At 51.5% G+C, this 24,850-nt stretch overlaps 1 protein-coding gene across 3 annotated transcripts in view; it reads right to left on the bottom strand.

Moving 5' to 3' along the window:
• Window positions 1-12: 12 nt before the first annotated feature.
• LOC128328359 (hematopoietic lineage cell-specific protein-like) overlaps window positions 13-24,850 on the bottom strand; it is a 33,721-nt gene continuing 8,883 nt past the window's right edge. The window contains exons 3-16 of one of the 3 annotated variants that reach the window (XM_053258266.1): window positions 23,105-23,178; window positions 21,548-21,677; window positions 19,521-19,635; window positions 16,545-16,595; window positions 12,805-12,915; window positions 11,737-11,847; window positions 10,643-10,753; window positions 9,032-9,087; window positions 6,572-6,641; window positions 6,012-6,163; window positions 4,814-4,933; window positions 3,286-3,607; window positions 2,638-2,712; window positions 13-2,231 (exon numbers count right to left, since the gene is read on the bottom strand). In XM_053258266.1, coding sequence (XP_053114241.1) covers window positions 2,095-2,231; window positions 2,638-2,712; window positions 3,286-3,607; window positions 4,814-4,933; window positions 6,012-6,163; window positions 6,572-6,641; window positions 9,032-9,087; window positions 10,643-10,753; window positions 11,737-11,847; window positions 12,805-12,915; window positions 16,545-16,595; window positions 19,521-19,635; window positions 21,548-21,677; window positions 23,105-23,178 — 1,635 coding nt within the window. In that variant the 3' untranslated portion in view covers window positions 13-2,094. The remainder of the gene's footprint in view (window positions 2,232-2,637; window positions 2,713-3,285; window positions 3,608-4,813; window positions 4,934-6,011; window positions 6,164-6,571; window positions 6,642-9,031; window positions 9,088-10,642; window positions 10,754-11,736; window positions 11,848-12,804; window positions 12,916-16,544; window positions 16,596-19,520; window positions 19,636-21,547; window positions 21,678-23,104; window positions 23,179-24,850) is intronic. The other 2 variants (XM_053258267.1, XM_053258268.1) reach the window with 2 other exon arrangements.

Raw genomic sequence — 24,850 nt, 5'->3', positions numbered from 1 at the left:
GCCCACAATTCAAATCAGAGACTGTGGCTTGCTTTATTCAGTAGCATTGAAGAGTTGTATTAATACATCTTTTGTTCTGTTACAGCCCTCACATTTTTTTTTAAGCTTTAACACAGGCCTGCACAACATAAGGCTCCGGGGCTGGATCTGGCCCTCGGGGACTTTTTTTGCTGGCCCCCAGGAGGGACTCTCCTGCAGGAACAGGATAGTGCCCAGAAGAGCTCTCGGCTCATCCCATCAACAAGCAGCAGCAGCAGCAGCAATGGCTCAAGACGGTTGGGGACTTGAGACCAGAGGAGAAGCATGTGGACGGTGGCAGCAGCAGAAGGCATTGCATACCCCAGAAGGGTCACTCTTGGTCAGTTCCTGCTCCTCCAAGGTGGGCATCCTCTCTGGAAACTGCCTTACCATGCCACCCTATGCATGTTTACTCAGAGATACATCCCACAATGTATCCAGTAAGGCTTACTTCCAAGTAAGCATGCCTAGGATTGCAGCCTGAAAGCAACAGCCATTCAGGGAGTGGAGAGGATTTGGTATTTATTCTGGACTTGCCTGCACTCTGGGCAGAGGTGCTCTTACCCCTGGACTTTGGGGCCGAAGTCCAGGGCCTCCACAACCCCTGCCCCCCCCATCCTCTCCAGTCTGTCCTGGGTGCTGTGGTTGCCCGGCAGAGCATGACGATGCTTAATTGGGTGCGGGGGGGGGGGGGGTTCCAAGGGCCTTTAGGCCCAGGCTCCAAAATTACTTATGTGCACCTCTGGCTCCAGGTGCCCCACTGACTGAGCAGGAAAAAGAGCTATTTTCTGACCACAACGCTTGACATTGTGGGTCTCTTGATGCAGAGAAAGATCCACAACTAACTAATAACTGCTTTCATGAATACGGATGTTAAATTTCCCTATGAAAATGCTCTGAAAATTGGCCTCTGCCCCTTCACACCAAGCCATGGTTGGTTCTGGCCCACTGGAGCATCTATTTATTTATTTATTTTATTAAATTATCATATTTGTAGCCCCAACTTCCGTCTCTGGGTGGTTTACAATAGCATAAAACCAGTTAAAAACATATACAAAAAACTTAAAACAATTGAAGAATTAAAAAAAAAAAACCCACCAGAGATTAAAACCCTCAAAATTTAGGAAGCTGAGAAAGCTTGGGCAAAAAGATGGGTTTTCAGGTGTTTTTTGAAAATTGCCAGAGGATCGTATCTCAGCAGGGAGCACATTCCACAATCCTGGGGCAGCGACCGAGAAGGCCCCGCCTCTGTGTAGCCACCAAACGAGTTGGTGGTAACTGGAGACGGACCTCCTCAGATGACTTCAATGGGTGGTGGGGCTCATAGTGAAGAAGACACTCTGTTAGATACCCAGGACCTAAGCTGTTGAGGGCTTTAGAAGTTATAACTAGGATTTTGTATTTTGTCCAGAAACCTATTGGCAGCCAGTGTAACTCCATCAGTAAAGGAGTAAGTTGGTACAGAATGTGGCAGCCAAGTTGGTCTCTGGGTCATCTCGGACCCAGAGACCAACCTGGCTGCCACATTCTGTACCAACTGAAGTTTCCAGACTATGTACAAAGGTAGCCCCACGTAGAGAGCATTACAGAAGTCAAGTCTGGAGGTCACCAACAGATGTACCATTTGAGTTGTGCCCCTCTGCTTTAAAGACATCCGTCTGCTTTTTTAAGCCCATTGCATCTCCCAAAGAAATGGCCAAAATGCAGCCACTTTTTGGGTTGACTCGTTACTTTATATTAGTTAAAAACGTTGTTTTGTTCATACGACTAACACAAGTATAACGACAACAACTTCAGTCCACCGGAATAAGCTCAGAAACTGCAGCCTGTCTGGAGTGGGGCAGAGGGGTGGGGGGTGGGGGAGTCTAGTGACAGTCCAGAAGGGCTAGGGTGGCTTTGACTCCTCCGGAACCTGCAGCCACTTGGAAGACAAAGGTCTTGCTCACACGACTGTGCAGCAAGGGCAAGAGGAAGCCATCCGCTGCAAGCTCAGATTCCTCCACCCTGGGCCTGGCTTGGAGCCTGCACTAGAGTGGGCACGTGGGGTGGAGCGACAGGGGTGCAGTACGGGGAGCTTCACTGCAGGAGCTCGACATAATTGGCGGGGAAGAGACCCACTTTTCCGCGGCAGCGTCCACGCCACCAGCCCTCGTCCACTTGCTCAATGTCTGTGATGGTGTCCCCAGGGTCAAAGGAAATCTCGTCATCCCCATCTGCCAAAAGTGGGTAGGAAAAAAGAGGGCGGTCAGAATGCAGTCCTTCCCCTGGAAGTGGGGCTCAGACGGAGAGGCGCACATGTCGGTCTGCAGCCATCTCTCCTGCCACAACCTTCCAAGTCCAGTCCACACGCTGGACCCATTTTGTTGGCCCCTGGGCCTGCATCTAGGCCTGCAGTCCTGAGTCTTCAGGCCAGGGACCCACAACTGCCACCTCCAACACTGATGCAGGAGCAGGACAGTTTACGCCACCTCCTGCTCTGACCCATCCCTGCCTGCCAAGGACTGCAGCCACCTCCCTTCTGCCTGTCCCAGCCTCCCCTGGCCCCAGTCTTCTTGACCCATCTCCCCAAAGTGGTAGTCAGGCTCCGTCCCCACCCAGGAGGCAAGATAGCGGACTCACCTCCCTGGTAATCGTACACGGCCGAGGCGCACAGGCCTGTTCCTCCCCCCGCCTCGTACACTGGACCTCCAGCCCCTGAAGGAGAAGAAGCAGCCAAGACGACGGAAGAGTCAGAAGAGCGGAGGAAAAGTGGAGGCACGTCCCCCTTCCCGATGGAGGCAGGAGCAACCTCCAGCTGCACCCCACTGCACCCGCCCCCCGCTTCCAGGCACATGGTGGGCTAGGACTGTACATGGCATGGCATGAAGGCACGATGGGGCACTTGGCCCTGGAAGCCAGCGTCTCGGCTGTGCTGTGGATTCTCGGGGGGTGGGGGGGGTTTGAGGTTCGTGAGCTGGAGAGGTCGCCTGGGTGAGCACCAGGTGGTGCCACATTCTCACACCTAACACATTTCAAAGTGTGTCACAACGCTGGCCCTGTTGCCCTTTCAGACTTCCAGCTGCACCGGCTCTGTCTTTATGTTTGTATTGAATGCTTATCCTCTCGTTAACCAAGCAGAAGGTCTCAGGAGGAAGGGCGGTAGATAAAGAAAGATAAGAGATCCCCAAGGGCCACTTCCTTATACAAGTTTCCGCGGGGCCAGTGTGAGCCTGCAGGCGCCCCGAGGGGGCCTCCCTGGCTCTCCATCCCGCCTGCCTCCTCTCTCACCTGAGCAGCTGCTGCTGGGCTTCATATCTGGGATCTCCTCGTAGTCCTGCTCCATGCACGTGTAGTCGTAATCGGCTTCCTCCTCGTGGTCGGGGGGCTCCGGGATGTTTTCATAATCCTCTCCATCCTCCTCCTCCTTCAAGCTCGGAGGTTTCTGGGGCTCCAGAGGCCCAGCCACCTCCTCGTAGTCCCCACCACTGTCGGCGCTCTCTGTGTAGATGGGCTCCTGCACGCCCGGGCCTTGGGGCGGCTCTCCGATTTCCTCCTCCAAGGCCAGAGTCCTCGGGGGGAGGACCGGCAGCTGCTCCTCCTCAGCCACTCCCTGAACAGCAGAAGACAGGAGAGGAGCCCCCTCCCCAAGTCAGAGGCCTGGCCAGTCTAGCTTAGAATCCTGTCTCCAGCAGCTGAGCCCGCACAGCTCCACCTGATGCATGGCAGCCTGCAGACAGTGTGGCTCTCGTTGACAGAGAGGGGGCGGGGCGGGGCGGGATGGGAGGACCCGGCACATTTGGGCTGCTGGGAACCAGGCAGCTGTGCCTCATGGGACACCCCCCCTGCCCTTCACCAGCTCCTGATTAAAAACATCTCCCCACACATAGAAACCACGGAGAGAGGTCCCAGCCCCGCCTTGGCCTGCCATGCCGGTTTCCATTGCAGGCCGAGACCTTCACACAGGGCAGCATTCAAAAACAGGCTGAAGGAGCACCCCCAGTGCTTTCCACTCGAAGGACTCTGCTGCACGTAGGGCTGAGGCCTCAGAACCCTGCCTTGCACATGGGGGCAAGACCAGGCATGCCCAATGACCACACCGCCAGCCTCCGAGATCCTGCCAGCACCCCTCACAACCACCCCCCTGACCATAGCAGTTTTTCACACACCCCTTAACAACAATTATCTATCTATCTATCTATCTATCTATCTTCCAGGGCAGTTTAAGAAACAGAACATGGTCACGGTGAACACAGTGAATGCCACGCCCCCCCCCCCCCGCCACCTCTCCTCAGCCTACCAGCCCGGCAGCCATCCGGTGGCCCCCGCCGCAGGTCTCGTGCTTCGACTGTGGCAAGCCGAGCTGCTCCCAAGACAAATCCCTGCATCGCCAGACACGTGGGAGGGAGCAGTCTGGCTGTGCAGAAGCCGCAGCCCGGCATCCTCTGTGGCAGGGCCCTGCAACTACGGCCCCCCTGCTGGTTTTGTACGACAACACCCAGATTCCCAAACCGCAGCGGGGTTCTGGGAGTGGCAGGCCAGCCTCTGAAGGTGTGCAGCCTCGCCGGCAAGGGTTCCCTACTGTGAGTCCCCAGATGATGATGTTGGACAGCAACACCCAGCAGCAGCAGCCACCGTGGCCAAAGGCTGATGGGAGTTGTAGTCCCACGACATCTGGGGACGCCTCCTCTCTGGCATTGCAAGGGACCCTCGGGGGCCCTCTTGGTTGGTGTGGCTCCAGCCCGACCCCTGAACCCGCGGCTCCTCCCCGCCCCCCCCCCGTGGGCTGCTTGAGCTGTTCAGAGGGCCTTGTGCCTACCTGGCAGGGTTCTGGCGGCAGAGGGGGCAAGCCGGCCTCTCGGCGCACCTTGGCAGGCCCTGGTGAGCGGGGCGGGGCGGGAGGGCTGCTGTGCGTGGGCTCTTCACTGTTCTGGGTTTCCTGAAAGCAGAGAGAAGCTGCTCATTGGCTTGGAGGCCACCTGAGGAGGGCTTTGCCAGGAGTCTTCACGCTGCTTCCACTCTCACTTGGCTCTCCACTCACCTCCCAGTGAGGCGACCGATGGATCAGAAGGGGGCCCCCCAAAGAAGCTCAGAGCACACCCATTTCCACACTGGCCGCAGGGCCAGCTTTACATGGCCATGTTCAGTCCCATGGGAATTAGCTGGGGCCGCAGTTCAGTGGCAGAGCATCGGCTTTGCACGCAGCGGGTCCCAGGCTCAATCCCTGGTGGCAGCATCTCCAGGTAGGGCTGGGAAAGACCCCCATCCGGAACCTCCAAGAGCCTTGGCCAGCCAGTGGAGACAATGCTGAGCTCCACAGCCCAAGCTCAGGATAAGGCTCGGGATAAGGCCGCGACGTTTGTCCCCATGTTGACCTTTGTCCCAGGTTTAATGACGACGAGAGGGAGAGAAGGCTGAGGAGGGGAGTGGCGTGGCCAGGGTGGCAGCCCGGTCTCCCAGCGAGAAGCAGGGCGACAGGGGCCAAAACACATCTGGAGGGCACGGGGGCGGATGGGAGCCCCCTCCCCCCACCCCCTCATACTGAGGCTTCAGGGAAAGGCAGAAGGAGCCCAAGGGCACCCCCAGTGGGTGACGTTTCCACCTCCACTTCTGTGGAAGAAGCTCCGATATACATTCATGGCCTTCCCTTCGAGTCTGCTGGGGCCTTGATTGGCAAAACTACCACAGAACTGACTCCAAACTAGCAGCTGAAAACTTAAATCATGAAGGAAGTTCCGGAGGAACTAACTATCTCTATTTAGATTGCAAACCGCCCAGAGATTTGCATAGGGGGGCGGTATAGAAATGCGGCCCCCAAAACAAACAAATTGTGCAAATACTCTCGACTTGAGAGTCCCAAAGGGCAAGACAGTGATGGGAGTGAGGGCTAGAATGGAAAATCCACTGGCCCAGACTGGAGGCACCCTAGCCTGGCACGAGCCACAGGCTGAGCTTGGGCCGCTCCACAGCGTGGCCCTTCGGGAGGGGGACACACACACCAGACCGGGCCCCCTCACCTTCTGCTGCTGCTCTTGTGCCACACGGCGCTCCTGCTGCTCCCGGGCCTGGCGCCGCGCCCGCTCTTCCTCGGCCCGCTTCCTGTCCCCCTCCTCCGATGACTTGGCCATGTTCTCAAATCGCTGCCGGAGGTTGCCTGCCCCGCTGGAAGCTGTTTCAAATGGCAAGGGAGAGATGCTGCCATGGTTATGGGGCAGGGCCCCCCCCCATCCTCCCCACCCAGTTAAGGAGACAGCTTGTCAACTCGTCTTTTAAGGTGGGCTCTCCCACCTGCCATGCAGAACGTCTACCAGGCTGATGTATGATAGACACCAATGCCCAACACCACACAGCAGGAATAAGAAACTGATAAAAGTCAACTAAAAGCCCAGCAGAGCAGCATGAAAAGCCACTTAGACCTTGTGGCGGGCTGTCTGCAGCCACCATTCCAGAGCCCAACATCCCTCCCTGGACCCATCCTGGAGGTAGGGAGCGCTGTGGGCAAATGTCGCCTTGCTGCACCCACCGCACATCCACTCACAGACTTGGCCAGCCGGGCCTGGAGAGAGAAACTTCTTACCGGCCTCCACGGGTCTCGTCTTCTCATACGAGGAAGTGGGTGCTTCCATCTCGCCAAACCCAGCAGCAGCCTGGAAAGAGAAGCCAACGGCTTGCCAGGGGGAGATGCCGCACAGGTCCCACAGCCCCACGCTGGGACCTCCCCACAAGAGGATGTTGGAGGCCTGCACCCCCCGAACTAGCCCTCCCCTCCTAGAGCAGGTCACTTATGTCAGGGTGGGTGGCGCTGCCTCGGGGCTGGGAGGGGAGGGGAGTGAGCCACGGGCAACACCATAGGTGGGGCTGATAGTAAGCAGCTCCTGTCCTAGGTGAAGAAGAAGGAGAAGGAACAAGGAAGAAGAGAACCAGCATCCCCTGCTTTTCTCCATCTGTCAAGGTGTTTACTTGTCTCAAGCAAAATCTCCACCTTCCACTCCAGCACTTGGCAGCCAGCCTTTGAGTGCCAATTTAGTGCTAGATTCGCCCCTTGGTTGGCTGTGAGTGAGTAAAGGGATCCTGCCCTTAGAGTGGTTCATGGAGGGGGTCAGTGCAGACAGTAGACACAGACACAGACACCCCTCTCTCTGTAAGGCCCCGCGGCCTCCTCTTCCCTCAGTAGCTCCATCCCGTCTTCTGCCAGCATTGCCTCCCCCCTCCCCCTCCTTGCAATCTCAGCCCTCTCCAACTCCTCCTCCTCCTCCTCCTCCTCCTCCTCCTCCTCCTCCTCCTCCTCCTCCTCCTCCGCACCCCACGCAGGACTGGGCTAAGGAGATCAACTGAAGTGGGCCGGGCAGGCGTTGGATCCTGAGTGCACGAGGACGGCAGAGGGGTGGAGCTCCGTGGCTATTTGGGTCTGGCCCGGTTTCCATTCCAAGCTGTGCCTGCCTGCCCGTTAGCTTGCCCGTGGAGAGAAGGCAATAAGAACCCTTCAAGAATAAATACCAATATTTCTGCACGAAAGACACACACATTTCAAACAAGAGGAGTCTGAAGTTGTCCAGTGAGTGACTTCAGTGAAAAGGCCTTGTTTCAGCTGGAAGCCGTAACCCCCCTCCCGTGACCCCCCTCCCATTTTGCACACAGATCTCCAGAGAGGCTGCTCAGCGAGTCAGCTTGCCTAGGAGGACCCTGGGAAAGCAGATGATGGGGCTGCCCTTGTTTGCTGACTATTGGTCAGAATAGGAGCCTGTGAGCTATTCTGACTTCTGATTGGTTAGGGGCTGGGCCAGCCCCTGCCCACCCTGAAGGAGATGAAAGTAAAGAAAGGCACGTCCTGATTGGTGTGGAGGTATTAAATATGCAATTTGAGTGGTGACTACGTATGGCAATATGCATGGGCAACATTCAAACAAGAGAGACAGTCACAGAGAGAGGAAGAGATGGTATGTTTGGTGAGAGAATGCGGGGCTAGCAAGGAGGGAGGAAATGCCCCCTCTGCCCCAAATGAGAAGTCTCCTCTGCATCAGCTAGCAGAGGTGATTCTCCCTTTGGTGGTTTCCCCTCAAACGTTTACACATCCACCATCTTGAATTGGGGTGGATGACATCATCACAAACTACGCCATTGAGGTGCCCCTGTGTGCCTGATTTGGTTCATATTGGTCCAAGCGTTGTGAAGTTGATGGGGGGGGGGGAATCGCACACACCGACACACAAAATGCCGGGTGATTTCTTAAGCCTACTGGGAAGTAGGCTAAAAAGAAGCCACAGAGCAGGATGGAGATGCCTCCCAGAGCACCTGCCTGCCATCGCCTTTCTCTCTCATACCTGCCAACATGTCTCTTTTTCCCATTCAGGTGAATAGGAAAATAGGGACACGTTGGCAGGAATGCTCTCTGCCTTCAGCTCCCCGCAGAGCCACCTTCTGCGGGAACCCTCCAACTCAACCTCTTGGTCTTCATGGCCAGCAGCTGGAGCAAGGTCTGCATGTTGCATTTGCTCTCGAGTCGACCTTTGCCTCTCCTGTCCCCACCCCCTATAGTTTGTTACTCCCCCCACCCCACCGGCCTCTCCCTCTCCACTCTGTCGTCTTCCCCAGTGACCAAATTTAGACTGTCAGCTCCTTGGAGCAGGAGCCCTCCCTCCCTCCCTCCCATCCACCCCCTTTTGTCACTTGGCAAAGTGTTCTGTGTGGACATGGCACTATATTCAAACCAAAACAAAACACAAGACTCATCATGGGGCAACAGACGTCCATTGGGGAAGCTGGGGGAGACCCAGGAGCAAGCTGTGGCCACCACTTTCCTCTTCAGCAGTGTCAGGATGTTGATCCTCCCTGCTGCTAATCCAGGCAAAGCCAGTCATGAGAAAAGTAAACACCATCAAGGCTGCTCGGGTAGTTTCCATTGTGCAGGCGAGAACAAAACCAGAGGGAAGAACTTGGAATGGAAGGATTCTCTCAGAAGGGTCCCCAGGCCGCCACCACTGCTGCCCCCCTGCCCCCCATTGCTTCCCCCATCATCACGGCTCAGTCAGCTGCTTACCTTGTCCACCCGGTCTTTCTGCACTCCGTAGCGCCCTCCAAAGCCCTTTGCGTAATCTGCAATGCAAAAAGGGACTCCGTGACAGAATGGAGGCCTCAGCCGGCCTCCGCTCTGGGATCCTTCAGGCTCCCCGGGGTAGGAGCTGACCCTCGGCGCAGCTGGCCAGCTGATGAAGCCTGATGGGAATGTCGGCAAGGGCAGCAGAGCCCAGCTTCCCCCCACAGCGAGCTACTGCAAGGACAGGCCCAGCCTGCATGCCCCATGAGCCACATGTGGGCCAATTAAGAGGGCCAAACCAACACACTGGCTGAGCAGACACAGAGCCCTTTCTCACGGTCAGAGGAAGGGCTCCAAAGGGGCAAGGGGAGGAAACCCTGAAATGCTCACCTTCCCCACAGACCATCCACTCTCCCTCGCAATCCCTATCAGGGCAGATCACTTGCCCAGACAATGGCCGGCGGCCGCTGTCGGCAGTGGGGGGTTTCTGGGGCTGGGAGGCCCCTGGAACTTCCTGAATGCACCATGCAAGTGCGTGGTGCATTATGGGTAGCCTCCCCATGGTGCAGCACGGAGCTGCATGCCACTGGCACACAATCCATTAGCCTGAGTTTCGGGTGCGCTTGTGCCCTCAACCCTGGCTAACAGCTGGGGCACCCAACAGGGTTTGCTGCCATGCGGCTCCAGTGGCTCACATGTGCAGGCAAAACTGGGCTGGGCTCTCCTAGCCAGGATTTGCCTGCACGTGTAAAGAGCCCCAGTAGCTGCAGCTAGCCATGGGCTGGCATGGAGATGTGACCACCTCAACAGCTCACAATTCACTCCACACTTGGCTCCATAAAAATGGATTAGCAGTGGCATTGTAAACATGGAGTGAATCCAAAGGTGGGCCCTGGAGTGACCCCATTCCCGAGTTGCCAGGGGAGTTGCCAGCTACTTAAAAGGTCTGGGGCCTGGCACACACACCCCGCCTTATGCGCTCTAAGGCAAGCCTTTCCAAACTGGGATCCCCAGGTGTTGTTGGACTACAACCCCCATCAACCCCACCCCCAATGGCCAAAGGCCATTGGGGCTGAGGATGGTAGAAACTGTAGATCGATAACAGTTGGGGACCCCAGTTTGAGACCCCCTGCTCTAAGGGAATCCCACTCTCACAGTGTCGGAAGCCATTAATCACCAGTGCATCCAGCACATCAGGCAGCATGGTGGAGGACTGGAGCACTAAAGGCGGGGCACACACCCAGGTGGCCCAATGCTAGTGACTCTGTGGCCCAGAGCCGGAGGAAGCTGTTGCCTTCACCTTCCGCCTGTGAGCTTCCTGGAAGCAGCTGTTTGGCCACCAGTGGGAAGCCCAGTTGGCCCGAGGTTCTTTGAAGTGGAAGGAAGTGAAATGGGCCCTGCCACTGGGCTATGGGTTGAAACTCAAGAGTGTAGGGTGGTGCTTTGGCTTTTACCCCGGGAGTCCCATCCACTGATCCTTGTAACATGGATTCCCAGATGTTGTGGACTACAATTCCCAGAATCCAAAAACATCTGGAGATCCCTGTTATAGGGAACACGGGTCCCATCCAAGGCTTGTGCTCCCCTCCATGCCAAAGCACAGCGGACGCCTACCTGTCTGGGACTCGTGGGGCTTCAGCTCCTCCTTGTGGGCCCAGGTCAAGGCGGACTTGTCCTGACGGTCCTTCTGCACACCGTACTTCCCTCCAAAACCAACCGCATAGTCTGCAGCAGGGAAGAGGCAGCAGCACATTTCAAGCAGCTGCAGTGGTGGCCCCAATGGCCCTCTCCTCATCCAAATGTGCAGCATGAGGTTCTGCCAATGAGCAGGACATGGACGGACACACACACACACACACACACACACACACACACACACACACACACACACCACTTTGGAGGCCTGCTCATTTTGATGGTGGTGGGGGGTTATCCTAGATTCATTTCAAACAAGGGCAGTTATGGGTATTCAAGATGGTGCCACCAGCAAGTGGTTGCACACTGCCACTCCTGCCACCACCGTCACTGACACAGGGAGTGGTGAGGAAATCAAGTTTAAAGTTAGTTTTAAACTAAAGGTTTGTTGGGGGGTGGGTGGGCACAGAGAGGGTCCTAAAAATGACCCCAGTTCAGAACCACTGGCATCCAGTTTCATGTACTCAAAACACAAATGGCTTGGGTCCAGGCTATTTAAGGGAGCGCCTCCTTTGTCATAAGCCCTTCAGTGCTGCCTGTTATAATCTTCTGGAGGAGTCTAGTAACAAGTTACGGTTGCCACCGGCTTGTTTGGTGGCAACCCAGAACCGCGATTTCTCTGTGGCTGTCCCAGGGCTTTGGAATATGCTCCCTGCTGAACTAAGAGCATCTCCTTCTCTGTTTTCAGGAAGACCCTCAAGACTCTCTGGTTCTCGCAGGCTTTTAATTAGAATTAATTTTAATAATTTGTTTTAATAACTGTTTTATGCTACTATTTTTATTGTGTATTTTAATCTGTGTTGACTTTAAATATTTAAAATTTTGTACACTGCCTAGAGATGTACATATCTGGCAGTACAAAAATATGATAAATAAATAAAGAATAAATGCACAGTCCTGCCACTGGGTTATGGGCGAAAACTGACGAGCAGGAGGGAGTCTTGGCTTATACCACAGGGAATCTCATCCAAGGCTTTTGCTCCCCTCCATGCCAAAGCACAGCGGACGCCTACCCGTCTGGGACTCGTGGGGCTTCAGCTCCTCCTTGTGGGCCCAGGTCAAGGCGGACTTGTCTTGACGGTCCTTCTGCACGCCGTACTTCCCTCCAAAGCCAACCGCGTAGTCTGCAGCAGGGAAGAGGCAACAGCACGTTTCAGGCCGACGCCCAGGCCTCTACAAGCAGCTGCAGTGGCGGCCCCAATGGCCCTCTCCTCATCCAAACGTGAAGCTCTGCCACTGAGTCGGAATGTGCATGCATAAGCACTTCGCTTGGGAGGCCTGCTCAGTTGGGGGGCAAGCACTGATTGGTTCCAAGAAATGGCAGTTATGGGTATTCAAGATGGTGCCCACCAGGAGTTAGCGGCCCATTGCAGCTCTCGCCATCTCCCTCACTAACGTAGGGAATGGTGAGAAAACCCCAAGTTTGAAGTACGTTTTAATTTAAAAAGAAGAAGGGTGGGGGACAGATAGACTTCTAAAGATGGACCCTGTTCAGAACCACTTGGGTCCACTTCCATGTGCTCAGAGTACAAATGTGGACCCCTACCACTGGTCTATGGTCTGAAACTCAAGGACATGACGGAGCCTGGATTCGTACACCTGAGCATTTCGTCCAAGTGAGAGTCTCATCCAAAGGTTTCATACCCCTCCGTATCCTTCTGCACACCAGAGCAGAATGGACATAAGAACAGCCTTGCTGGATCAGGCCCAAGGCCTATCTAGTCCAGGATCCTGTTTCACACAGTGGCCCACTACATGCCTCCGAAAAGCCCACAGGTAAAAGGTGAAGGCATGCCTTCTCTCCTGCTGTTACTCCCCTGCAACTGGGATTCAGAGGCATCTTGCCTCTGAGCCTGGAGGAGGCCTATAGCCCTCCAGCTAGTAGACATTGACAAGACCTGTCCTCCATGAATTTGTCTAAGCCCCTTTTAAATCCACCCAAGCTAGTGGCCATCACACATTCTGTGGCAGAGAATTCCATAGATTACGCGCTGTGTGGAAAAGAACTTGTTGGTCTTAAATTCCCTGGCCTTCGGTTTCATGGGATGACCCCTATTTCTAGTGTTGTGAGACACACCTACCCGTCTGGGACTCGTGGGGCTTCAGCTCCTCCTTGTGGGCCCAGGTCAAGGCAGACTTGTCTTGACGGTCCTTCTGCACGCCGTACTTCCCTCCAAAGCCAACTGCATAGTCTGCAGCAGGGAAGAGGCAGCAGCACATTTCAGGCAGACACCCAGGCAGCTACAAGCAGCAGCAGCGGCCCCAATTTCATTCGTATTGTTTGCCCCATAAACGTCAAGGTTAGCTAAACTCTGATGTGAGACAAGACTACAGAGCATACACAATGCTCTCCAAAAGGAGTCCGGGCATAGCATCACATAGGGATGTGCAGAACATTTCGACGTCGAAACATTTTGACTTTCCACAGTCTCAAGTTCAGAACATCTCCTAAATAAAGGGCCTGTTTCAAGCTCAGAGCAGAACCACTCCTGTTTTGATTGTAACATTTTGATGTTTCAAGCGCCATTTTGGAGGCCTGTTTTCCCCTCGCTGGTTGTTTTTCTGGCACTGGCTTCTGATTGGCTTGCAATCTCCTTGCTTCTTGTTTGGCTTGCTATCATGCAAATCAAGGGTTGTCATGGGCAACTGTGCCCCCATTGGCTGGAGGGAGGGAGGGAGGGGGCACTACTTTTGGAGGGAAATTCAAAATGTATTCCAAGGGACTGCGAAGCAGGGAGAGCCCTTATACTAGGCTTGCCTCTCTTGAAGAAGAGCATGCATCAGGAGAGGATGGAGAAAGGAAGATTTGATTTTGTGGTTTTATTTTCTCAGCACTGAGTATAATATGCTGTGCTATTACTTCTATAACTATCTAGTTTTGCTGGATCTCAGGTTGACAGAGGCAGAATTTAGGTGCCTGCCTGCCTTGAATTGTGGTTTGCTTTGGTTGTGAGATAGTGTTGTATCAAGAAAAGGACAGTGGCAGCTCTCTCTCTCTCTGGCTGCATTTGCATGTAACGTAAAACCAGAGGCTGCCGAACCCACGGTTAATTTTTCAAACCATGAATGGCAGCCAAACATGGTCTGACAGCCTCTGTTTTCAAGGCAGAGGAGCCCTTCCCTCTTCCTGATCTGCCAAGGCTGCATCCCCCAACAATCCCTGTAGCACTTGCATCACCAGACTGTGGGCAAGGTGACATGGCAGCAGCCATTGGCCACGATCTTCAAGGAGGTGTGCCCAGTGCGATCATGCCTTTTTGGAATGTTCCACCCACCCTCAGAAGGGAAAGGGCATTTAAATCTTGAAATGCCATACCATGCAAGCCCTTCTTCTGACAGCAATTGCACCACTGGACTCATAAGAGCCCCACAACAAAGCAGTCTCACACAAGCACAATTTCTGGTGGGGGAGGGAATGCTGAGGGGCACTATTTTCCTGTTACTCAGGAAAGGGGAAGGAACATGATGACTTCCTGGGAGGGGATATGTATATGAGGGAGGGCAAAGGATCCTGGGATCTGGCCCATCCTGTGACCAAGGATGGTCTTGTGAGGGCTCCCCCTGGTAAAGCAGTCCATGGAGACCAAACCACACGTCCCAGAGCTCTAATGGAGTTGTCCTGCTTATGTTGCGATCTCGAGTGTATGTGCTTGTGAACACACATCATTCTCACTTCATTTTCAGAGAGCAAAGCATGCAGTGTCCATCTTGCCATCCTGTCCCCTTTCTCGCCGGATTGCCGGGGGTGGTGGTGCAAAGGACAGGTGTGAAGAGGGAATGCCCCTGTGTGACTGAGTCATTTGACAGGCTGACAAGCTCTGGGTAGGATGTGGCATCATCCCTGTTGCTGGGCAACTGCTTCATGGGATTGGAGATGGGGGCGGGGCAAATGGCCGGAGAGGCGGCCAGAGAGAACTGCCACAGGCATGGAGTGGGCATGATCCCAGGAGGGTCTACGCTGCTGTCTCTATGGTTATGGTTCCAGAAAGTGAATGAAACCGTGGTTATGGTGCCATCCGCATTTGGACACAATTAGGTTATGGTGGGAAAAATCTCTACAAACTGAAGGTTCAAACTGGAGTTTGGCAAGACAAGCCTCAGGTTGCTTTCACCATGAAACCATGATTGCACACATTTGGACGTAACTGAGTCCCCACCTTTTCCCCCTTTAACTGCGGTTTCCTGTTAAATGTGAATTTTAAATGTGAAATCCTCTGTGTGTGGAATATTTCTGAGTGATTGTTGTGATGAGCATTATGTCTGGCCTTGAGACTAACTTGTGCTTCACTCACTGCTCTGGTCTGCTCTGCAATCTGCATCACAAGGTGTACTCAGTCAAAATGTGGCTGAAATTGCTCTAATTGAGCTTATGGCTATGGTTGCTGCTAAGGGTGCTGCTGTGGCAGCTGTTGCAATGCTAGGAAGTAATGTAAAGTTAAAGTTAAAGTTGTGCTGTTGAGTCGGTATCGACTCCTGGCACCCACAGAGCCCTGTGGTTTTCTTTTGGTAGAATTCAGGAGGGGTTTACCATTGCCTTCTCCCGCGCAGTATGAGATGCCACCTTTCAGCATCTTCCTATATCACTATATCAATATGTCTGATATAGGTGTTTCCCATAGTCTGGGAAACATACCAGCAGGGATTTGAACTGGCAACCTCTGGCTTGCTAGTCAAGTTATTTTCCCACTGTGCCATTAGGTGGCAGGAAGTAATGTAAGGAGTCATAACTATGTGTGTGAGAGAGCAATTTGTGTCAGTGATGTTACTGCAGCGCAGACACTGTGCCTGGCAGTGGATTCTGGGTCAGTGGTTCTTTCTTGGCCATTTTTGGACTGTGTTTGAAAACGTGTGTTGTTCTGTGTTGGGAGAAACAGATCCCCTTTTAACTATGTAGTTCGGCAGTGTTTGTCAAGGCAGGGTTGCAAAAAAAAAGCAAGCATTGCAAATTGCAATTCAAAACTTGTGTGCACTGCACTCTGTGAGTGCAGCTTATTCCAGCCATAGGGAACAATGGGGAAACTTGAAACACCCCATTGTTCTCCATGGGTAGCTCCTAGGGACACCAAAGTGGGTTGTGTGGTAAGGCATGATGGATGCTACCTACCACCCAACCCACAAAAGAAATGGGCAAGTAGGTGATTTAAAGTAAATTTCTTACTTTCCCCCAAACCCCCAAAGGATCCTATGGGGATCCAAATGTTTCAAGTTTTGTTCCATCAAAACAACCGAGGTTGACTGCTCTTTCAATGAAACGTTCTGTCATTTGCGTTTCATTTTGCACTCAAAACAGAAGGCAAAATCCATTCCATGCAGATCCCTAATAAGCAGTTCTACTGTGATTCCTTCCTTCCTAGGCTTTGCTTACAGTTCATGACTCCCCCCACCCTGCTATCCCATCATCAGAGGCTTAGCTATAATTGAGCGAAAGTGTTCAAAGAACAAGGGGCCCCCAGCTCCTGAGGGCCCTCCAGCTCCCTCCCTCCCTATTTTCTCCATTGTCTCCCTCACTCTGAGGGGCCGTCAGAGAGAGGGATGAACACGGGCCCCCTCTCCCCTAGCTACGGCCCTGCCCAGCATCCATCCTTTCTGCAGGCACACAGCACTGTCTGTACTACCATGCCCTGCAGCCATAGGCCACCTGCTCTCTGCCTGGCAATGCACTCCAAGCCAGGTCATGCATCCTCCCCAGAAGCCAGGAAGCGCTTAGAGAGAGGTGGGGCCAGAGGGGAAGTGGGGGCGGGAAGAGCTGCAGGGTGGGAGCAGGAGGAGGAAGGGGGAGGGCAAAAGGACAGAGGGCTGGGGAAGGGCTCTTGGCACTTACCTTTCTGGGAGGCGTGCTTCTCTACCTCACCTTTGTATGCAAAGCCAACTGCTGACTGCGGAGAAGGGAAAGCAGCCCGTATTACAACTCATGGCTACTTTTGCCAGTCTAGTCCCACCAAGGCATTTGGTTCTGTACCCAGTGCCGGCTTTAGACACAAGCTAAGCAAGCTACAGCGGAGGCCTTCATGCTAATAGGGGTCTCTGAATACAGAACGCATTGTTCTAGTAAGAAGGAATCTGCCTACTTTCCTTGCACTGTCCCTACAAGTGAGCTAAATTTTGTCTAAACTGGTTAGGCAGTTCACAAGTTAGCCCACCTGCACCTCAAAATGTTCATACGTCAGCCACCTTGAATTGGGGTGGATAACATCATCACCAACTACACTACTGAGATGTCTCTATGTGTCCCTATAACTGTAGCAAATCTGGTTCAAATCGGTTAGGTGGTTCACAAGTTAGGACCTTGCACCTCAAAAGTTTACGCGTCCACCATCTTGGACCGGGGTGGACGACATCATCACAAACCATGCTGTTGAGGTGTCCCTGTGTGTCACTTTCTACAACTGTACCAAATTTGGTTCAAATCAGTTAGTCCACACGTTAGCCCACTTGTGCCTGAAACGCGTCTGCGTCCACTATCTTGAAACGGGATGGATTACATCATCACAAACTACACTACTGAGGTGTCCCTACAACTGTTCTTAATTTGGTTCATATTGGTCCAGGCCTTGTGAAGTTGATGAGGGAGACAGACACGTGAGGTGATCTCATAAGCCTCCTGGAAAGTAGGCTAAAAATGATTAATTTTCAAGTTTTACATAACATATTTTCATTTAAAGGTATTTCTAATCCAAATAGGGTTTATGGCAAGATAACTGTAAGTGTTGGATGTTTAGCTTTCCATTGTATTTTTGCCAAGTAAAAATAAAGCTTTACTGTTTCTATTTTCATTGTCCTTTTTGAAAGAATAATACATTCTTTTTTGTAATGCTTTGTGACTTTTGAAGCCTGACAAAGCTTAGGGCCTCAGCAGGTAATCGTCCAGTCCTGGCTTCACAGAGTGATAAAACCAGGAGGGAAAGGCTGCTGCCCCAAGGAGCTTGCAATCAGAGTTCCAAAAGTAGAGGAGGAGACCGCACTGGGAGGAGAGGGAGCAAAGGGAGCGGGAAGGGGGTCACCCAGAACTGAGGGAAGCAAATACAGCCACACAGACTTGTCTTGATTTTCACGGCAGGGCTCTGTGTGTGTGTGCGCGCGCACACCCACACACACCCACACACACCATGAGTTCTAGGGCGGGGCTGAAATAAAAATTTGCAAGCGCAATCCGGGACATAGCTGTATTTCTGAAAATCATTTTCTACTTTGCACATGGCATATTTAATCTTCTTTCTGAAGGGAAGGTGACTTATGTAATCACCATGTGCATATGCCCATCAACTCCTAAACATGGTGAAATATATACCAAGTTTACAAGGCAGGGGGTAGGGTCCTAACGATGAGGGTATCCCCCCCGCCATCCACCATCTTGAGCAAAGTGGAGGCCATTCACATTCCAAGCACCACTTTGGAATTTATGTCTGAATGACACCCACTCACACAGGAGGGGGTCTTAGGGTATCCTGATGAGGGTCTTTTCATTACAACCCACCATCTTGAAAACAGATGAGGATCACACAATTTAAGCATCTCCCATTTAAAATGGCACTGGAAAAAGAAAGAAAGAAAGTAGCCTGTTTTCTAAGAATGGGAATCACATACTCTTGAATTCTAAACCCTTAACATGACATTTGAAGATAAGAAGCAGAAAGCAGGCTCCATTAGTTCTACTTAAAGCTGCTTGTTGAAATTTCATGTTGTCAGACACTTCTAAGGAAACAAAATCATAAGTCTTGACGGTACTTTTTAAAGGCTACTATATGGATTCACTTGCAGAATTCTATAGTACTAGCGGGCCTGGGCACAGAGCATCTGTGCCTCTAGCTGGCCTGCCGCCACCGCCTGGCCCGCCGCCACCTGCGCCGCGGCCGGGCCCGCCGCCTTGCCTCCGCAGCCGCCCAGCCAGGCAATTCTCTTGGGTGCGCCTTACCCAAGCAGGCACCCCGCAGCCCAGCCAATCAGCTGGGCTGCCGGGACGCACGTTCTAAAGCCACACCCAGGAGAATTAGATATATAGATACTTCCCCTGTGTTTATCTTTCTCTCTCCTTGTTTTTACTATATTTCCATCCATAAACAAGGATAGACACAACTTGCCAGTTCATTAACACCTACCCTCAAGAACAAAACAGCTGAACTAACAATAAATAGTTCCTTTATCTGCCAAACTATATCTATAATTGATTTAAAAAAACAACCCATACTATTCCAATTGGGGCATGAGGAGTGTAGAGAGTAGGACTCGGCTATAAGCCATTGTACTAGGAATTACATACAATTGTTCAAATGATAAAAGCACCCTCTGCTTTTTAAATACTGCCCTCTGCCAGCCAGCTAAGTATCCATCATTGTGGACGTGGGGGGGGTGTATTAAGAAAGGGAGTAGAAATTTGGATCTTTGCAAGCAAATCCAAACGAGGGAGGTTGCCCAAGTATTCTTTTCCCACCGAAACTCCCATATTTACCCAAATCTAAGATGACTCTGAATTTAAGACGACCTCCTCATTTCTAATATCAAAATACTTGGGGGGGGGGAGCTATTCTTGGATTCAGGTTAATACAGTAACCACAGCCCTAATTTAGCCTAAAACTTGGGAAATGGAACAAATGTACTGTACAAACCAGCAGTAATTGAGGTTTCCTTCTTCGAAAAAGCATCACCAGGTCTGTGAAATGAGAGGCTTGATTTCTGGGCCAGCAGTTTCCAGTGCACAGTGGGGTGCTGTGTGTGTGTGTGTGTGTGTGTGTGTGTAGAGAGAGAGAGAGGGAGGGAGGGAGAGAGGGAGTGTCCCAGAGAGGTATAGAAAATGCAACACTTGCCTTGTCTGCTCGGTCCTTCTGCACCCCGTACTTTCCTCCAAACCCCTTGGCGGCATCTGTCTGAGAGGAGTGCATCCCAACCTCAGCAACATACTCATGGCCCAGGGCACTCTGGAGAGCCAAGAAAGACAGTCGTCAAGGTCTGCCGTGGTCACCCATCCTGCTGAGAGGACAGCTCCTACTGAGAGTCGTCCATTCAAAAGAAGATGAAGCACCTGAAAAGGCACTGAAGACACATTTATTCACCCAGGCTTTTAATTAGATTTATGGTTTGCCCCTGCTTACTGGGCAAAGAGGCACCATTATTATTATTATTACATTTATATCCCGCTCTTCCTCCAAGGAGCCCAGAGCAGTGTACTACATACTTGAGTTTCTCCTCACAACAACCCTGTGAAGTAGGTTAGGCTGAGAGAGGAGTGACTGGCCCAGAGTCACCCAGCTAGTATCATGGCTGAATGGGGATCTGAACTCAGGTCTCCCCGGTCCTAGCCCAGCACTCTAACCACTACACCACACTGGCTCTTTTAACCTGGTGGTTCTCTTTATTTAGCAGGGGGAGAGTAACTGGCCCTCTCCACCCCCAGCACAGAACCTCCAGTGACTGTTGCTGGTGTGTGTCTTATGTTTCTTTTTAGATTGTGAGCCCTATGGGGACAGGGATCCATCTCATGTATTGTTATTTCTCTGTGTAAACCACCCTGAGCCATTTTTGGAAGGGTGGTATAGAAATCAGAGAGATAAATAAATAAATAAATAAATAAATAAATAAATAAATAAATAAATTTTTAGCATTGGGTTTTAAATGTTTTAAATGATTTAAACTGTTAATTGATTTAATTGATTTAATGTTGTAAACCATCCAGAGATGCAGGTTTTGGGCAGTATAGAAATATTTCAAACAATTAACTAATCAAATAATAAAGATGGACAAGAGAGTCAAGTCTCCTGTTCAGCCTGGACAGACTGTGTATCTCTGCACAACATTTTTAAAACAACAACAACAACAACAACAACAACAACAACAACGAAATCTACCACGGGATCGGGGGCATCACTAGCGGGATGGGGGGGGGTCCAGAGGCCCCCAAGGAATTGCTCAGAGCCCCAGATCCCACCAGCTGCTCCCGGCCTCCAGGACCTCATTCAGAGGGGAAGCAGCACAGCAGTGGAGGCCACTGCCAGAGCCGGGGAGGGGGAGCTCCTGGCCTCTCTGGGCTCTCGGCGGCTTCTGCCTTCAGAGGGGCCATACTGGAATATCAGAGACTTTTTAAAATGTACGTAATGATTCTTGCGGGGCATGGTTGAGTTTAACTCTCCAGAGGGGGGCTGTGGGCCTGGGCCTAGCAGCGCCCCTGCCCAGGATGAGAGATTCTTGGATGGTTTGATGTTATCGTCGATGCAAATTAAAATGGAGAAGTCGATGTGATTCAGGAGGTGCCTGAAGCACTGTCCAGTTCACAAGCCAGGGGGAGGGGGGCTGTGCACCATCCCGCATTTAGTTTCTTCTCTGAAAGCTAATTATGAAGATCGTCCTTTGCAAGACCAACTGAAGATCAATCGAGAGTCCAAAGAAATAAATCCTTTGGTTGCATTTTTGTTTCACCTGCAGGAATCCATCCATGCAAAAAAAAAAAAAAAAACAAAACAAAACAAAAAAAAACCCACAAGATGAGCACAAAAGATTCCCCACCTTGCAGTGAGCTCTCACCCGTAAAAAAATATCACACATCATCACCAGTTAATGTGTTTGTTTTTACTGCACAAAATGCCTCAATGCCCAAACAAACAGGCCAGTTCAGCCCAACTGACTCTCAAGCAAGCGCACATATGAGCAAAGTCTTACTTTCATTTAATTGATTTTTGGTAGATGTTTTTTGCATAAGGGCCTTGTTGACAGGTGGGGTGTATGCTGTGAGGAGGGAGCAGGCACTCCGGTTAGAGCAACGCCCAGATGCTAGCTCCATGTGCAAGAGGCCCTTGCGTTCACACACGGTCACGCAAGAACACACCCCTTCTGTACCTTGTCCATGCGGTCCTTCTCTGTTCCAAACTTGCCCCCATAACCGTAGGAAGCTTTGGGTGCTGCCTCCAGCTCTTTCTTCTTGAGAACTTCATGCTCCTCAGACACCTTGCTTCTCAGCTTGTGGATGCTGGAGGGGAGAAGCAGCAACAAGAGTTTGCAAAGGAGCCATGATAGAATTGCCCCAACCCAGCCCCCAATTCGAGTGGGTGTGGGGAGGCTTGGGATAAGGGGTTTACTAATGAGAGATCCGGGATAAGGGGTTTGCTCTACAGGGTTCTGGTTGTAGTACTGGAAAAGGTGCAGAAGAGGGCAACCAAGATGATCAGAGGCCTAGAGCACCTTTCTTAGGAGGCAAGGCTACAACACCTGGGGCTTTTTAGTTTAGAGAAAAAGACGACTGTGGGGAGACATGATAGAGGTCTATAAAATCATGCATGGTGTGGAGAAAGTGGGGAGAGAGAAAATCTTCTCCCTTACAGCACACTAGAACCAGGGGTCATCCCATGAAATGGATTGCCAGGAAATCTAGGACCTACAAATGGAAGTACTTTTTCACACAACGCATAACCAACTTGTGGAATTCTCTGTCACAAGATGTGGTGACAGCCAACAACCTGGATGGCTTTAAGAGGGGTTTGGATAACTTCATGGAGGAGAGGTCTATCATCGGCTACTAGTTGGAGGGCTATAGGCCACCTCCAGTCTCAGAGGTACGATGCCTCTGAGTACCAGTTGCAGGGGAGTAACAGCAGGAGAGAGGGCATGCCCTCAACTCCTGCCTGTGGCTTCCAGCGGCATCTGGTGAGCCACTGTGTGAAACAGGATGCTGGACTAGATGGGCTTCCATAGGCCTGATTCAGCAGGGCTGTTGCAATCCAGCAGGCTGGTGCAAAATGCACCCTTTTCTTTTGTCTCCTGTGTTTAGATTGTGATCTTTGGGGTGGGGGCTTGTTTATAAAAATCCTCTGGGTGTGTCAAGGCCAGGCTGGATAAGACCATGAGGTGCTCTAGGCACTTGGTCTCTTGCCCCTCAGCAGGACATCAGGGCTCTCTGTGTTTCTCCTTTCCAGTTCTGCATTTCTGCTACTTCTTTCCTTTCTGAATACTCGTCAGAGGTAGGACAGCCAGAGCCTCAGAAACCAGAGAGAGTTCCCCCCCCTCCCCGCCACCGTGCCCACTGGAAATTGTGCCCAAAATGGCAATCTGCAGTTTGTGGGCACCAATGAAGAATTAGCAAGAGGCGAGTGACCCCTTGGGATGCGTGGGCAGCCATGAGCCAGCCAGCCTCGGAGTGGCCACCCCTCCCCTCTTTCTTGTGGCTGGCCTGCAGGAGTCCTTATTTGGCAAGTTGCTCAGTTGAGACACCACTTCCTTTTCCTGCAAAAGCAGACGTCGCTATAGCAACTGCCAATCTGAGGCACCCCAGGATGCTCGGCACAGACAGCTGGGCGGCAAAAGACCGGAGGCCAGATGCTCAGGCAACACACATGCCCCTGTTTCTGCCTGGCCGAGGTGGGAGTGCCCATAACGGGGCGTGGAAGAGAAGTCACTCACTCAATGTGCTCAGGGCGGCCAGAACCTTCAATGGTTTTTGCTCCCCACCTCTGCTCTTTCTCCGAGATGTCATTCTGCAAGAGAGAGCCCCCCCACCCTGCATTTATTTTAGGGACACCAGATATACTTACATATGTGGCATTTTCCTAAGAGCTGCTTCATGTACTTTCTCTCTAAGATGTTTAAATCCTAAGCCTGAGTGCTGAGGGAGAGGCCCCTTTCTGCAGGGCTGTGGTGGTCACCCTCTGGAACCTCTGAGAAGCACCTGACCCTAAAGACCAAGTTCCTCTTTGCTTCTGGGCACTGTAAATGCTTCAGCTCTCTTGACCCTGTGAGACAGAAGAGCTCTCAACCATGACCATCACTCTTGGGCATGGAGGAGCGAGATCGTGGAGGTCCTGGAATCTGTTGCGGGTTGGACAACAGAGACGCGGACATTCCCCCTAAAGCTGGGATTGAATCTCTTCTGTGGCTGGACCCTTTAGAGCAGGTAAAGGTAAAGTTGGGCAATCGAGTCGCTGACGTCTCCTGGTGCCCACAGAGCCCTATGGTTGTCTTTGGTAGAATACAGGAGGGGTTGGCCATTGCCTCCTCCCGCGCAGTGTGAGATGATGCCTTTCAGCATCTTCCTATAGAGCTGCTGCCCGATAGAGGTATTTCCCATAGTCTGGAAAACATAACAGCAGGGATTTGAACCGGCAACCTCTGGCTTGCTAGTCAAGTCATTTCTCTGCTGTGCCATTAGATGATGAGAGTAGGAGTGAGCTCCAAAGAGTCCAAGGAAGCCTATCGGCATAAAGCCCGTCATAACTAGAGCTGCTGAGGGTTGCTTTATTCCAGGGTTTCCCAACTTTGGGTCCCCAGATATGGTTGGAAGGCTGGGGATTATGGGAGTTGTTGGACTACAATATCTGGGGACCCAAAGTTGAGAAATCCTGCCTTATCCCATATGAACCTGCCCAAACCATAAGCTTGGTTCCTGAGAGCCTGCTTCCTCGCCCCGTAAGCAGAGGTTCATTGGGTGGCTACCAGAGATGGGGGATTTTGCAGGGTGTGTGTGTGCTCCATGTTTGAAATTCTTTACCTAGACTAGGGTTCCAGCAGGCTCCCTCTCTTGTTAAATATCATTTACAGTCATGTTTATTCCACAAGCCTTTTAAAGATTATTTAGTCAGAGATCCGTGTTTTTTAACAGCTGCTTTTAGTTGATACTTGTATTTTTTTTATTTTATTTGTACTGCAGGCCAAGTTGAAGACAGATCATCCTGGAGAGAATCTATGTGGTCACTAAGAGTAGACACCGACGTGATGACACTTAATCAAGCAATCAACTACAGCTTTAACTATTTTGAACGTTGGCCATCTTGTGCTGGTTTTGTATTTTGGGAAGGGTGAAATATTTAATATGATAATTAAATATTATTATTATTATTATTATTATTATTATTATTATTATTATTCATAATGATATATTCTATTATATAATATATATAGATATATAAAATATTAATATATAAATATTATTTAATATATTACACATTTTTTATTATTAAAATTATTATATAAATGAATCATCTGGTTGTAACAACTCATTAACACACTTCAGTCTCTGATTTGTCTACACAGATTTGTCTACACAGCCTAAATACTTGGTTAAGGCAGGTTAAACGTAAGAGGCTCTGAGCTCACCATTCTTTCGCCTTGGCCTGTGACCCTCAAAACAATACCAGGCACTATCTTAGGTGT

Source organism: Hemicordylus capensis, chromosome 5, assembly GCF_027244095.1.
Source record: "Hemicordylus capensis ecotype Gifberg chromosome 5, rHemCap1.1.pri, whole genome shotgun sequence".
NCBI lineage: Eukaryota > Metazoa > Chordata > Lepidosauria > Squamata > Cordylidae > Hemicordylus > Hemicordylus capensis.
Note: the sequence above shows the minus strand (reverse complement) of the source record. Positions and strands in the feature narration are given on the sequence as shown.